At 39.2% G+C, this 16,069-nt stretch overlaps 1 protein-coding gene across 1 annotated transcript in view; it reads right to left on the reverse strand.

The window, feature by feature from the left end:
* Positions 1–319: 319 nt before the first annotated feature.
* The window catches only part of LOC110069254 (uncharacterized), a 44,997-nt gene continuing 29,247 nt past the window's right edge, over positions 320–16,069 (reverse strand). The window contains exons 46-71 of the mRNA XM_089284084.1: positions 15,775–15,828; positions 15,283–15,336; positions 14,251–14,304; positions 14,083–14,136; positions 13,935–13,988; positions 13,418–13,471; positions 13,118–13,171; positions 11,999–12,052; positions 11,236–11,343; positions 10,576–10,629; positions 9,732–9,785; positions 9,580–9,633; positions 8,157–8,210; positions 7,230–7,283; positions 7,100–7,135; positions 6,587–6,604; positions 6,228–6,245; positions 5,092–5,127; positions 4,850–4,885; positions 4,520–4,615; positions 4,103–4,123; positions 3,617–3,740; positions 3,122–3,228; positions 2,621–2,704; positions 1,269–1,490; positions 320–761 (exon numbers count right to left, since the gene is read on the reverse strand). Of these exons, the coding sequence (XP_089140210.1) occupies positions 615–761; positions 1,269–1,490; positions 2,621–2,704; positions 3,122–3,228; positions 3,617–3,740; positions 4,103–4,123; positions 4,520–4,615; positions 4,850–4,885; positions 5,092–5,127; positions 6,228–6,245; positions 6,587–6,604; positions 7,100–7,135; positions 7,230–7,283; positions 8,157–8,210; positions 9,580–9,633; positions 9,732–9,785; positions 10,576–10,629; positions 11,236–11,343; positions 11,999–12,052; positions 13,118–13,171; positions 13,418–13,471; positions 13,935–13,988; positions 14,083–14,136; positions 14,251–14,304; positions 15,283–15,336; positions 15,775–15,828 (1,755 nt within the window). The 3' untranslated portion in view covers positions 320–614. The remainder of the gene's footprint in view (positions 762–1,268; positions 1,491–2,620; positions 2,705–3,121; positions 3,229–3,616; positions 3,741–4,102; positions 4,124–4,519; positions 4,616–4,849; positions 4,886–5,091; positions 5,128–6,227; positions 6,246–6,586; positions 6,605–7,099; positions 7,136–7,229; positions 7,284–8,156; positions 8,211–9,579; positions 9,634–9,731; positions 9,786–10,575; positions 10,630–11,235; positions 11,344–11,998; positions 12,053–13,117; positions 13,172–13,417; positions 13,472–13,934; positions 13,989–14,082; positions 14,137–14,250; positions 14,305–15,282; positions 15,337–15,774; positions 15,829–16,069) is intronic.

Here is a 16,069-nt window from a genome sequence, read left to right on the forward strand (position 1 = left end):
TTCGAACTGAAAATAGGCCATTTCCGTGTCCGCTTTTTTCCTCAAAACGAGTCCTCAAACTCATTTCAATGAGAAAGGTTTTGCAAGAGGACTCGTTTTGAAACAGAGGCGCAAGGTAACTCGGAAATGGCCAATTACCAAAAAGACTTATTGGACGTGCGGACAATGGGTCCTAGCTAGCCTTGCAGGAACTTTGGATTCCCGAATATTGATTTCCATGTGTTTGTTTTGAGATACTAGTAGTTCTGTTGAAGAAATGTTATGTTTCGTGTGTTTATGGAATAAATCGCTAGAAATTAAACAAAATAAATTAACTCAATTCAAAGTTTTCAACTACAAACTTTATTGCATTAAAACCTGTAAAAGGCATTGGAAGGCATTGTGGAAGCTATGAGCTCTTGATGCGCACGTGACATGGAAAATGGTAATTCTAATCTACACGTGGAAGACAAATAACCAAGAATATATAGAAAGAAAATAATTTTGTTTAAGGACTGTGGAGTAGCGAGACCCTCCAAACTATATTTATATGACTTGTGAAATGTTCGTAGATCTCTTTCGAACTTAATAACTTACGACTAGTCTTAAGTTTTAATTTTCTGTACTTTTTTCAATCAAGAGAAGCATACACGTCCAAATTCAAGACCGAATTCTTCACCAGTGTCTCCAATATCATACACGGCCACATCAAGTACAGGGAGGCGGTGGGGTTTCGGCGTGTCCACTTCCAAGGTTGTGCGATGCCAAGATCCGTCCTTTATCTAGTGAATGAAAGAGGCAAATGCATGTAAAATCGTTAAGAAAATTGAGGATTTATTTCAGTCATGGAACTCACGGGATTTATTGGAATTAACATATGGGACTGAATGCTATTTGTCATTTTATTCTACGCCGCTGGCTATAGCACTGGCGGCCCAAGCATTCTCGTGCATTGTCTTAAACAGCTAAAATCACACAGGATAACGTCAGGTAGATCGTGTACAACGTCAGGACCGCATGCGTTTATATACAAAAAACATATTTGCTTATTACTAGCTGATGTAGACTCGATTTCCGCCGCTCTCTCGAGTCCGGTCTACGTTCGTCCCATCGGGGAGGAGGGCGAGCTCCTTTTCCGAACAGCGGCTAATCGAGTCTAATCGAGCTGATAGCTTGGGATTCCATCGCTACCATTACGTTAACAGGATTTCCATCTCCCATTCCGTCCTGGTAAACCCTTAAACCTACAGTTGTCATTCAGACATAATTTACTGAATATAGCCTCTTACCTTGCAGTCATCCCCGAGAAGCTTGGGCTTAAATTTGTTGGACGACTTTGCGTGTAGCTCAAGTCCGTTGATGGTTAACATTTTGATGGACTTTGCGGCGTCATCAGAGCTACCATCAGGCCATGCTACCGAGTTTTTACAATGATACGTAATCTGCTGACGGGCACGGTCACTTAAGAGTTGGAGAAATTCCAGTTGGCTGAAGTCTGATACATATTCGAGCTGGATAGGGCATAAACAAATTAAAACAATGTATTTTATATGAAACGTTTTGTTATACTTCTTTAACGGGCTGCAACTGATATACGCTGTATGTCTATTCATGAATTATCCAGTTATTTTTAACCTAAGAACATTTGAATTTCGTTTTCCGCCTTTTGTCCCTTTTAGCCTTATGAAAACTTACCCGGCGTGTTCCGGAAAGACGATTTACATACTTAACAGTAAATCCAAAAAGAATAGGCACCCAAGGTTGATAATCTGCCTGATGAAAAGGGTTCCCGCTCTTAATTTCTTGTTATTGTTTGAGATTAGCCAAAGACAGGAATGTAGTAGTAAATGAATCAGAAACAAACGTCACTTCGAAAAGCCCCAAGTTCATGTTGATTAAAAATGCTGCATTCTATTGGGTGCTGAACCAATTACCGCGCACTTTGGTGGACGACCGCTAACAGTTGTTTTTAAGGGAGGGAACATTTCTTTTTGAGGGTGGGGGTTGGGGTGGGGGGGGGGGGGCGGTGGCTTGGACAATTTCCACCCAAAAAACCCTGCACAGCAAAAACGGCTGAAAAAAAAAAATAAATAAATAAATAAAAGAGAGAAAGAAAAGGTGCAAGTGGCGCCATGGGAAAAATAAGTGCTTTCTACTATTCAGGACCACTTCTCAATGCCAAAAAGATTCTTGCACAAGCTATTGCCCACCAAATAAAATCATGCACAACCTAAAGATGAGGTAAAAATTTCATGCCCCTGAAAATTGCCCCCGCCCCCTCAAATAATGGTTCGACCTTAATTCTAGTCTTCATTCAGCAGAGCCGTTGTGTATGTCGTCACGGAACGTTGCTTGAATTGTTGTTGCCAAAACCCTGCCATACAGGACAGGAACATACACTTCAAACACTTTCCTCACTCGTGTCAAGTTTCCAAAATAGAAGAAGAATATATAACAACAGCTGGGAGGATTTGAAAAGATATGATCCATTACATAAGGTTGAAGCTAGGGCTAATAGTTACAGCACGTTTATTTCAATGACTCAGCTTAGGTTTGGTTACTGTACTTTTGCTATAAAACGGACTGGAAATAAATTGATTAATTAATCCGACGCTAAAGTAATTAAACACTGAATACTAACCTTGTTAAGTCCAGATAGCTCCTTTCCCAACCATTTGTATCCATCACCTCCGCTAAACCACTTCTTTTTATCCGTCACATAAGGCTGTAAAGAGAATTATAAATGAGCTTCCAAATAGCAAAATTACCTCATACTCTACATTTTGGATGGGAAGGTTTCGTAGATTTTTCCTTTAGAAAACGAAACGAAAGAGATGGAAGAAATGCCATCCACACTTTAAAAGAGAAATTTATACACGGTACAGTGACTTTTTAGAGGTAGATATTCTAGGAGGAACTAACTCCGACAAAGGAACGAAGAAACTAACAAACAAATAAACAAAAAACAAACAAAAAAACAACATAAATAAATTACGATATCATGATCATCATTATCATCATTATCGTCACCACCACCACCACCACCACCGCCACCGCCACCCCCGCCGCCGCCGCCGCCGCCACCACCACCACCACCAACAACAACAATTACAACAACACCACCCCGTCCCTGCTAACTAACCTGACTTTCTTCTCCGGGGTACAGGCAAGAAGCGTTAGTATGAAATTCACAATAAACCTTGATGGCATCATGGGCAATGCCTCCGTTCGGATCAATCCAATAGATCCCTAGGTTGTTGAACAAAAAACCAATCAGTGGATCAATAGGGTAAGCGTTCATGCAAGAAAACGTAAGTAACGTAAGTAACGTAAGTAAGTAAGCAATTACCTAGTCAGCAAGTCAGTCAGTGAGTCAGTCAGTCAGTGAGTCAGTCGGTGAGTCAGTCAGTGAGTCATTGAGTCAGTGAGTCAGTCAGTGAGTCAGTGAGTCAGTCAGCGAGTCAGCGAGTCAGCGAGTCAGCGAGTCAGCGAGTCAGCGAGTCAGCGAGTCAGCGAGTCAGCGAGTCAGCGAGTCAGCGAGTCAACGAGTCAGCGAGTCAGCGAATCAGCGAATCAGCGAGTCAGTCAGTCAGTCAGTCAGTCAGTCATCCAGGCAGCCAGCCAGAGATGTACTAACCACTTATAAGGTTTGGATAGCTCATGTGGAGATCTCTGCATGTTCTAGCAGGGAATGCTTGAGAACCGTTAGGATTTTTGTACATGTCAAGGCGATAACTGATAACGTCGTAGAGGTCGATGGTCTAAAAATTAAACATACAGTAACACAGTCAATAAATCTAAATCCTAAGTTAAGTAAACTAATAAATGAGGACATACAGTAAATTATGACGCAATGAACAGATCATAACGACTAAAGAAACTTTAAGACACGCTCAGAGACGGGCTGAGAGATATCGACTGATGTCTCACTCGTAACTTGCTTCAAAACTGTCATTCTGTGACTTATCTAGAAGATCATGCATTCTTTTTAATGGCTTGTATGGGACTACATAAACCTTTCACTCTCTAATATTTCTTTCGTTGTACGAAGTTAATACTCAACTTAGCACAAAGAACTGTCGTTTAACATTTAAGCAGGTGACCTCTAACGTTACCCCCTTACCTTGGGTTTCGTTTCTTTGCCCTGTTGAGAATTAGAAAAAAAGAAAAGCATTTGTTCTTATCTGTTCGTTGATGATTACTGAATAGCTTTGATGCTTTGGAGGAGTTGCTAAAAAGGTGTTGAGAGAAGAACCACTTTTTTGTGAGTAACCCTATCACGAGACAGTGTACATCCTTTTTTCTGAGATCTTGTAGTTAAAGGGTGCCATTTCAAATCGTGTTTTCCAACAGTCTCAAGAGTCATTCCTTGAATGGGACACAGTGGCCACACTAGAGTGCTCATTGCGCTGTTTTAATGTCTTGCGTTCAACTGGACCTTTCCATAGCATTCAGATTAAGAAACAAGGGTTAACGCGTCGTAAGCGTGAAAAAGGAAAGACGATGTTGATGACTAAATAACGAGTGGCCATGACTGTACCTGTTGTTTACTTTTGTACAATCTCCGTGCTCCAGATTTTTCTGTTTGGAGAGATGCAGGGTCGTCGTAACCGTAGTCGGACTGGAAGCCTGGAAACTAGAATGTTAATCAAAGAGATAAGGCTGAAATTTATAGCAGGGTTGGGGTGTCCTCTGGGCATTGTTACGCTTGATCTCTAGCGCCCACAGAAGCCACCACTACAGAACACATCGAGATAAAATCTTTTAACATTCCATGACAAAAATTAATAACATTTTTCACCATTTATACGCAGGAAAAGAGAATGTACATGTAGAGTTTCGTAAAGTAATAAAGAACAAAATGACTTACCGTTAGTTGCCCCTGATATTCAGCTGGGAGTGCTGCCTGCGAATTATAACAAACACACATACGTAATTATTATTTTTTTAAACACTTTCCTCGATTAACAAGTAATTTATTTAAATCAGCTTCCGCTTAACATAACCCAAAATGATTATTCATAGGGCGCAAACCTCATATGGCTTTACATATAAGAGTTAAGCAGTTATATGGATTCAAAATATGAGCTTTGTGTAACTGACAGAACTCACCGGTAATCCGGGGGGTCCTCTGGAACCCGCGGGACCCTAAAAAATAATTTTGGAGAAAAATTGAAACTTACCAAGTACAGAATATATAAAGATCTATAAACTACATATGGCGCGAAAATATGCTCAAATACTTGTCCGCAGACGTAAGCTGTTCCGAGTAGCGAACAGTTTTCCGACAGCGAAGCTGTGAGCTTCAAGGAACAGATGTCCAAGGACAAATATCCGAGCATATTTGTAAAGTTAAATGGAAGCTATTGTGTTTATTATCCTTCAAATATTCTTCGCAACACGCAGGATGTTTTGAAAATTAGGGAATATCACTCGGATATTCCCCACTATTCAGTCACGTGACGCGTTTAGACCAATCGCGTGCAAACGAAAATATTTGATGATTATGAAGTTATCTATAAGGGTGATATTTCAAGTTCGCTCTAAGAGTAGGCTACAAAAGTGGAGAAAAAGTCCGACACTATTACAAGACATGTTTCGAGAGGAAAGTCTGTTATCGTCAGTAAATGTAATAATGACCACGCGAAACTTCTCGCCTCGATTGAAGGTTAATATGGGAGAATAATATTGACAGGTACACACTGCTTTCGTACTTTTATGCTATAATCTCTTTGATGTGATGTGCTTTAATGTGCACTGATGTGATTTGATAGAGATGTGTTTCTTTTCCCAAAACAACATGGAGGAGGATGATTGAAGAAGAAAGGCACGAAGTTGGGAGGCAAATCGAATAGGCCCTTTGCACGAGCCGGTCACGTGGTACAAAATCACACATGCTGGTGAACAAGTTGCGCAGTGGGACTTCCAAAACAAAGGCAGGTCCAGGTGGACTCGTACGGGTTGCACTGTTTTGGAAGTCCCACTGCGCAGCTTGCTCACCAGCATGTGTGATTTTGTACCATGTGACCGGATCGTGCAAAGGGCCTATTGGGTGGAAAGAGAATGTCAGAGCCTTATGTGCCTTATGGCATGGATAGATATAGGCAGGAAGGTGTTTCTTTTCCACGATGTGCTAATGTTGTTAACAATCAATCAATCAATCAATCAATCAATCAATCAATCAATCAATCAATCAGTCAATCTAATAACCGGTGTTAACTTTTAAAACAGCAAAAAAAAAATCTTACCTCTTGGCCGTCTTGACCCTGGTAACATCAAATCACAAAAGAGGGAAAACAGGAACTGTTAGTTTAAGCTAGGCCTGTATCCAAATGTGTTGCTTCGTTTTGTCAAGAACCGTTATTTGGACCACCTGTTAACTTTTCTTTGCTACCAATATATTTGTCTTTTTTTTTCGAAAGTGCCGATGAACAAACGGACTTACAATTGAAAGAAGTTACAAATGAATAAACGAGAGATAAAGAAAGCAAAAAAACAAACAAACAAAACAAAACAAACAAACAAACAAACAAACAAACAAAAAACAGACCAAAAAAAAAAAAAAAAAAACAGAAAGAAAATTTGTCAGTAAAAATAGCTACTATACCTGACGTCCTCGATCTCCCTAAAGAGAAAAAGAAAAGGGAATTTTACCCTCAACTTTCGAGAAAGTTCATTTCTTCGTATTTAGTTTTGCTTTTCTTTTGTATCAAGTCAGTTGAGACAGCACATCTCCAAAATGATATCTAGAATACATTCCCAAATTATTCGTTTGTTTCATCGGACCCTCATAGAACACAACTTTTAGGAAATAAGTTTGAGAAAGGAAAAACAATAGGTTTTACTTAAGCAGTTTAGAGAAAAAGAGCTGGTATCTGAAATGCGACAAGAATAGTCAGGCCACTTTTGTGATGAGAATTAAAGTGAAAGCATTCTCTTGAAGCTCTCGCATCTGCTATGTCAAATGTTCTTAAGTAACCGCGGCCTTAAATCGACAAGGGAATGTATGAATCTAAAGCGGCGTCAGTTGATTGAACAGGATCACCTAAAGTGGTCTAAATTAGTCGTTATGCCGTTGAAATTAGTGTCAAAGAAATCCAAACACAGGAAAAATAAAGACCTTTAATCCAGAGGTACCGTCCAGTCCCAAAGCGCCCTGTGGCGAAAGAAAAAAATGGAAAATCAAGGCATTGGGTGTTATATAAGCAGAAGGAGTACAAGTGCATTCCAATTTAATTATTTTGACTTACTTCAATTCCTTCATCGCCCCTCTCTCCCATCCTACCAATCACGCCATCAGCACCCTACACAGAAACAAAGTAGCCCATAATTCAATTAGTGCATTTATCTTCTATATAATAAGTACTCAAGTTCAAGTGCATGTATTCAAGACCAAGTAATATTGGTGACGTTTTCGTTTCAACTTGTCGCGCAACAATGTTGCATTGTAAGTCGATAAGCGTTGATGCGCGTATTAGCACCCGTGTTGTAAGTTGTAGCAACATGCTGTGCGAAGCAGAAACGAGGTTAACTTCATCCAACGTGAAAACTGTACAAGTACGCACAACAAGGCTTTTTGTCTTGCGATGCAACATAGTTGGGCGACATGGTGAAAGAAAAACGTTGCCAGCATTGTTTGGCCTCGGCCTCTATTACAGTAAAATGTAAAATGTAAAATGGGGCCAAAGAAGCGAAAGTTTTCAAGTTGGCCACAGCCGCAGCAACATAATTAAGGAAGGAGTAAAACTTACAAAACAGTCAAGCTTAATGTTTGGGACTAAATGATTAAATATAAATAATAAATAACTACTAATAATTATTATACAGCTTATGTTTGTAGCTGATATAACCCGCGCTTTTAGGGCATTATTCTCCCGTAATGCCCACAGGCTGATTACGGGCCTGCAAAAACAAATAATAAGAAACTCATTAACCTCGAACTTGGGGTCTTTACGGGGAAATCTCAGACCTCCGCCTTGCCGTATTGACCTCGTTATCGCTCTGTCAATATGGCGAAGTCTCGGTTTGAGATTTTCCCGTCAAGACTTCACTTGCGGGTAATAAGTAGTTACTATTTCCTGTTATTTTGAAGAAGCTATGTCGAGGATAACGCATCTCAAAACGAATTGCGAGTCAATTCTTCAGTGCAGGTGTGACGAACAGTGCGGATATCCTACCGGTGTTCCTTCTGCCCCAGATTCTCCCCGAGGCCCACCGTCACCTCTTTGTCCCTGGGGGCAAAACGTACATCAACAATTAAAGCAAGTGACTTAGTTTATTGCTAATTTATTTTATTTCTAGGTATTTAGTGACCCTCTGATTTATCCCCTTATTTATTTATTTAGTTATTATTTTTCTTTTTTTTTGTGCCTCCTTACTACTCCCTCATCCTTTAAGCTTTACTGCGAACCAACTTCTTTATACAAATACTTTTTAATTTCACTCACCTAGCTCGATTAGCTTTAAAGTTACTCTGGGTGAATTTTACCTACTTTTCTTTTTTAATCATCTTTTTTGTAATTAAGAGCATTGGTAATAGTGTGTTTTTGTTGTTAAAAAGTAAACAAATATCTCAAACTGCATATAAAATATGGCTTTACTCATAGAAAGAATAAAACGAGGTTTCATTCGGACGACCTCAGGTTTTTTTAAGTTATGCACTGTTTAAAAGAAGTCAAATTAGCCTCGCATTTTGATAGAGAGTGTAAGCATGACGTTTACGGCTGACTTTTCGCGTAATTCTTAAACAAATCACACACAAATAGAAAAATGTCTCTTACTATTCACCGCAAATACAAATATTTTCTCTCTACTGTACAGACAGCTGAAGATAGACGGCAAAAGTTTCATTTTTGCCGTTTGCCGTTTGACGTATCGTCATGCTTAATCTCTATTACTTATGATCTATTGGAGGACAGACGTAAAGATGACGTCATTAAAATGTTTTGGTTTCTTTATTATATAAAACAAACAGCTTCCACATTGCCGTGTGTTTGTTCACTCAGTGATCACAGAAGACGTCAAAATGTGGTAAGAACATCAGTGATTCATTCGCCTAATGGCTCGTGTGCCACTTTTCTGTTGTTACCACATTTTGAGGTAATCTGTGATCTATTAAGTGTAGTTCACACAAGCGACATACAACGACATAAACATAACGACATAAGAAGGACGTAAGCAGTGTGAACATCCTGACATAATGACGTAATAGCAACATAACAGCATGAACTTAACCGTCACCTAAGGAAAAACACCTGATCTTTTCCTCATCAGTCATGCTTTTATGTCGATGTTCACACTGCGATCTAAGCTATTATGTCGCTATGCCATTATTTCGCCGTGTCGTTTGTGTCGTCATGTCGTTAGAGTGAACAGACGCATGGCAACATGGAATCTTTTTGTTAAATCCAATGTAAATAGTGTCCCCAATTAGTTTTTTTTTAGCTAAATACTACTGACACTTGTCTTTCATTCATTCATTCATTCATTCATTCATCCATCCATCCATCCATCCATCCATCCATCCATTCATTCAATCATTAATTCATTCATTCATTCAGGATGTTTACTCTTACAGAGCGAGGAGCATGCGCGTCATACCTTAGGTCCCGGATATCCTGGCGGTCCAGATTCTCCCGAATCTCCACGATCACCCTGACAAAGAATTTAAAAAAATAACAATCAGTATTTAATGTAAACGTATTAAATAAAAATAGATACATATCACTCACTGGTTGTTCTATACTTAGTACCTTTTCTCCCCGAGCGCCCAGACTTCCGTCCTCTCCCAGTCCACCTGTGTCTCCCTAAATGTGGTAGAAGAGAAAATATTATCTTCAAGATTGTCTACTCAAAGGGCTCCCTTAACGATAATGCTGTTTTAAATATGTCAAATTATTGTCGCATTTTGATTGGTTCTTACAGACGCATAGATGACGTCACTAACACTCTTTTTAACCTTTATTATATAAAACAATTTGATTCCATGCTGCCGTGTTTCTGTTCAGTAACTGGTCATAGAAGACGACAAAATGTAGTAAAAACATCAGTGATGCACGCAGCTACCGCCTCGCGTGCCACTTTTTTTGTTCTTACTACAGGTTGAAGTAATCTGTGATCTATCACTGAGCAGACGCACGGCAACATGGAATCTATTTGTTAAATATCCAAACAATGGGTTTTAGATAAAGCTGAGACGAACCTCACGTTTCCTTGCTATGAATCGTCACGCGCTATACAATTTTTTGTCATTTCAAGTTCAGTGGTTATTCGTTGTTTACTTTGTCTAGAGTGGTGAACACCATTCCGTCATTTCTGAATGGCACATGCGCATTTCATTTTTATTGTTCAGGAGATCATAAAAGAAATAAGTTTTCTTATGGGACATCCTTTGATCTTTTTCAATCGCAAAACTTCCTCTCTTCCTGATCGCTGAATGCTTGAGGAAGTTGGCGATGAAGCCCTTTTTATCTAATCACGTCGAACACGGGTGAACACACACTCAGACAACAGTATAATTATACGAGTTAAAACCGCAAAGAATTCCCCCAAATTCCCATTATCCAAAAAGACAACACGATGGAAGTTTCGACCTACCGGAGAACCCGAGATTCCATCTTTGCCTCTTGAACCACGCTGGCCTGTTACGCCCTAAGATAGACAAAGAAATTAGGATCATAAATTATGAGAAATATCAGTGATTGTAGTATGGTGTAGAGTTGTTGTTCACGGTGAAGGCCGGAGAATGTATTGGATATTAACAGAGACATTAAAATATAGTAGAGTGGGAACTGTCTAAAAGCAAACATACAAACAAACAAACAAACAAACAAACAAACAAACAAACAAACAAATCATAACATTAAAGGTTCGTACATATTTTACACACCAAAGTCGAGTCTTTTTTTTTTTTTTAAATCAATACCGTTCTCTCACCCTTTCTTTTCTCTTTCACGCGTAATGTTATGGGGAAAAACAATACAAGAATATTGCCAGTTGACTCAAGTTTTGCTTAACAAATACAAACGTGCTGTACAATAGCTTGCACAAAATAAAACTTTTCCACGCATTATTGTCATGTAATACCTGGTAAACTGTTAATAAGGCCCGTCGCCCTGGCAGGCCTAGTAATTTTTCATTCAGAACTCCACAGCTTTGACCATACGTTTACATAGTAACAAAATAATCTAAATCAGCTTTCATTGTGTAAACATTGAGAAGATTGTCCAATAATCGGTTTATGAAAATATCACATACAGTAGAACCCTCGATGCCAGGTGCGCCTTGTTCGCCTTTGGGGCCATTTGGTCCAAATTGTCCAATGTCTCCCTGTTTCCCGCGCAGACCCATGTCACCATCCAGACCCTAAAACCGAGATTAATGTAACATTTAGCAACAACCAGATATAGCATTGAAAGTATTTTCCGGCAGAATCTTCACGGCCTGAGTGGTTCTTGTTAATACAACACTGTCGATGTCTAAAGGCTAGGGGAAAACAGATTTAGATGCTGTGAGCACTCTGAAAACTCTATTTGGATTAGGTCATGGAACACAAGCTCGTTTAGAGCGAGAAAGACCCTAAATTAAATGGATAACTCATTTAAAAACAGACAACAAACTAAGGGAAAACAAAACAAAACAAAACAAAACAAAAAACAACAACAAAAAAAACAAAAACAAAAACAAAAAACAAAAAAAACAGAAAGCAAATACATGGGCGAATCAAATTTGGAATTATACCATATCATACATGCACAATTGACGGATTCGGCTAACGTTCAGATCATGCGATCATTCATTTGGGATGTTACAATTGTTCTGTTTGTACATAATCTCATGTAATCAGTTGCCTGTGAAAAACTGCACAATTGTAACCTCTCAAATGAATCATCACGTAGTTTGAATTGGGTGGTAACAAGGATGTAAACATGTGAGCCGAATCTATGAGGTCGATTCAAAGAACACGCTTGCGCGATTCGAATGGTTTCCATCAATAGCAAGGCCTCAATGACATAATTACCTTTGATCCGTCTCTGCCAGGTTTTCCATCTTGACCAGGCGATCCTGTACTTCCCTGAAAAAGACAATAAATGAAGCTGAAACGACAGCAAACTATCTTCATTTCAGAAGTGTATAAAAACCAAGCTACGGATTTTGTTCCCTAAATTGTTGTTTGTTCGCTGACAGTCGTGATACCTTAAAGCAGTTCAACGCAAATGTCACAATTTTCTGTCATCGAAGACGCCGATGTGATATACATGCTTGCAAATAGACTTTTTATGTTTCTCCCACTTGAGTTATTTTAGCCTTTATAGTTATGTAATTACTGTAGATGGCATGTAACAACGCATATCTCGTGTGGTACGGATTGGGGAAATGTAACTGCGTTGTATCCCCTTAGTAATTTCTCCTATGTACGCGTCCATTCACACGGATTTATCATCGTGTGAAAACGTTTCTATTTGAGTTCCCACCTCTTTCCCATATCCTGTCCACGATGTTTTACTTTCATGATGATTGCAAACTGTTCGGCGTTTTGGTGGCCCTCACCTTTACTGGTCAGAAATATTTCTAACTGATTGTAATATTTTATCTGAATTACAAACTAGTTAGTTTTAATAAAGCGCCTTTGGGATTTCCCTCAGCCATTTTACTCCAAACCTCGGTGTGAGAGTAAATTTTTGTTTGGCCAGTAAAATACAGCACTTGTCAATAACTATCATTCGAGAAAGCTCAGCGGGAAAAACATAAAATAAATTCAACTATCGGGAGGTTTCACTGAGAGAGCAGACAATCAATACCATGTATCTTTTTGAGATGCACCGGTGAAATATGCTTCTAAAACTCATTAATGATTCATGAAGTTCGAACTCAGAAAATCATGACAGTGACGATGTTTGGATGTCTGATTCAATTAGCACAGGTTTTTACGATTTTATTACTCCGTTTTCTCCTTAAATTTAGTTTCGATTGAGAAGATATATCAAACACTCAAGACAGTGTTTGACCACATTTCCAAACACCTCAAAGTTCGTCAAAAATACTCCGTTACGCGTCGTATTTTCAACTCTCTTCTCGGTGTTTGGAAATGTGCTCAAACACGGTCTTTCGTGTACTTGATACATTGCTGTATACTCACAGTTTCGCCTCTTTCTCCGGACTTGCCCACAGAGCCAGCTGCTCCATCCTCACCCTGAAAGAAGCATTCAACGTAAATGAAGTCCTGAGATGAACATGTTAATTGCTTATCTTGGAATAAAATACTTTACAATTTTCATCTCATAACGCATTTTGGTTCTAGAGTGTGTATCAAATGACAAATTTCGGGCACACTACAGTATTTTTTAATAGTTTATTGAGGACTTCGTTAATTACGACGTCGACACGGTGTTTATACTTTCCATTGCTGCTGAAGTAATAAACACTGTGATAGACTTACATTTTCTCCTGCTTTCCCATCTACTCCGTCCTTTCCGGCTTCTCCTATTTCTCCCTAGACGAAAATGTAACTTTTTGTCAGAGTTTTGTTTTCTTGCCCATTACAATATCAGTCAGTGATTTTGTAACTGGTTCCAGTAGGTTAAGAGAATTATGCAGAGCTAAAGCTAATACTCTGTTTTAGACGAAAACTCGGGAAGTCAGTCCAAGCTCAAAAGACAGGAAAACAAACAGGGTCAAAAAGGAAAACAAACGAACGAACAAACTATATATTTTCTATTAACCTACTACGAGACCCATACTTGTTTGAGTTTACGATCCCTTTTCTCGATATCTGGGAGTCTGGGTTTTCAATTTTATTAGCGAGATTCCTAAGTGTACTTACAAGTAGTGTTAAATCCTCTTCATTTCTAGAAGGCGAGTTCGTAATTTCACACACATTTGACCCTAGAAATTAATTAACTAGATATAACTAATGAACAGATAATGATGGCAACACAAATAAAAGTATTTTTTACTTTAGGTCCTGCTGCTCCTATCGCTCCATTTAGACCGGAAGGTCCGACTCCGCCCTGAGAGTAAAATGCAAAGAAATGTTAGTTTTTTAACATTTACAGACATCTAATAACCAAACGGACATCATCACAGATATAAATCAGTACTTACTCTCATTCCAGAAGCTCCAGGGTAGCCACTTTCCCCTTCTAATCCAAATGCGCCCTGGAAGATATCAAATGGGGACAAGGCATCAGTATTTAAAGTAACCGTGCATGGAAATTATAATACTCGCTGACGCAAACCTTTCCTTGTAAAAACAGACCGATACAAACTTACACTGGAACCTGCTGTGCCGGGGGGTCCGGGAGGTCCCGTCTGACCTTGAGATCCCTGCATAACATAACAGTAAAGCACAATGTATGTTTACAAAAATATCTTCTTGATGTAACAAAGTAATAATTAACGGTAGGATAAAAGACTTTTTCCATTAGAAGAGGGTCTAAAATAGGGTTGCAAATCCCACTTCCCGCTAGCAATGATGGCTGATTACGGCTGATCAATTCAATAACTCAGTTTCAATAGGAGTATCGCTAACGGAAATAATGTCAAGTTGTCCTATCGATTCATCGGTTCCTCGAAAACACAGTACGAGGACTGCGAACAGATTCAACCCAAACGTTTCGACGCGGATAACTTACTTACCGTTAAGCCATATAGTGCACCCTCCAAAACAATGCTGGCCATGGTAGCTACTAATTTCCCAATGCAGTTAAACGACATTTTATATCTGACATTTTAAGTATTTATTGATTAAAGAAACCCCTTAAAGGGGCTTCTGCACGGTGTGCGCTTCTTCAAAAATTTAGCCTAAATTTTTCAAGTTCGTCGTTTGCAATCGGGGTTAATCGTCTCTTTCCTTAACCATTCTTGTTCCTTTGAGGCATAGTATTAACTCTTTGGTGTTTTTTCTTTCTTAGTGAACTACCATTTCCAGGTTTCCTTCAATGACAAGGTAATTTTTGTACATGGCCAAAATGCGGTGACTGAACTCCTTTAAAGGACCCTGGCTAGCCTCCGCCATTTTCGAAGCCATCAAAACTATCAATAATTGCATGGCGAAGTTGTGTCCCCGAAAGTGTGTTTAATTATCTTTAGCAGTGTCACAGTGATCTCCTTCGATTCGACATGCTCCGAATGAAATATAATAGCCAAACTCTCGCATGTAAACAAAAACAAAGGTGTGGCTGACTAGGGCCCTCTAAAGGAACAAAATATCGCTTTGTAGGTTTCTCAGATGGCCTGGATTTCACACAAGCTTATTAATCACAATGATATCCACGCTCAACACGTTAAAGATGAGTTCCTTACCGGTGCACCTACTCCTCCGTTATCCCCAGGGGGACCGGAATCGCCGACAGCACCCTGGATAAAAAACCAAAAGAACGAATGAATGAATTTTATTTATGTGTGAGTTTTGTTTACCGACGCTACACAAATGAGTTCGAGATTTGCTTAAAAGTGAGTGAACGCGCCAAATACAAAACCAGATAAAAATATAATAAAAATTATAATTGAACTATATACAAAATTTGTTACAGTTTTTGTTAAAACTAAGAATAAAATACTAGGTAACATTTAACATAAGGAAACACCTAAAATGGAAAATTCTAATACAAGCAAGAGGGCAATTTAGTCTTTCCCTCAATAAAGCCGCCATCGAGAGCCGGCAAAAGACCACAGTATGCAGACACTACATAGACTTAATCCTGAACCTTCGTAAATACAGGCAGGTACGGCCAACCTAAAAGAACGTCTCTTCTTTCATCGAGTGTTAACATTCAAACTAGAAAATACGATCACCTTATTTCCGTTGCGACCACTTTTTCCAACACTTCCTTCGTCACCCAGTCCTCCCTGCAGACATTATTGGTATGGTCAGTAATCCTTCAATTATCAAGGTTATCGGCCATTCCTATGTTAAGGTTTTAAGCGTTGCTTTGATCGCCGAGTTCTCAGTGACCTGCGCAGTCGTTGTAACTTACAGTTGATTCCAATTTTACACATATTTCCTTACTGTGCACATTTCGCAATTACGAAGGTACACCATTGCCCGGGAGGTGCGGTGGCCTCATCGCCTCCGGATCGAGTGGTCCGG

This window comes from Orbicella faveolata, unplaced genomic scaffold (assembly GCF_042242905.1).
Source record: "Orbicella faveolata isolate gen_17 unplaced genomic scaffold, um_ofav_v1 contig_13, whole genome shotgun sequence".
NCBI lineage: Eukaryota > Metazoa > Cnidaria > Anthozoa > Scleractinia > Merulinidae > Orbicella > Orbicella faveolata.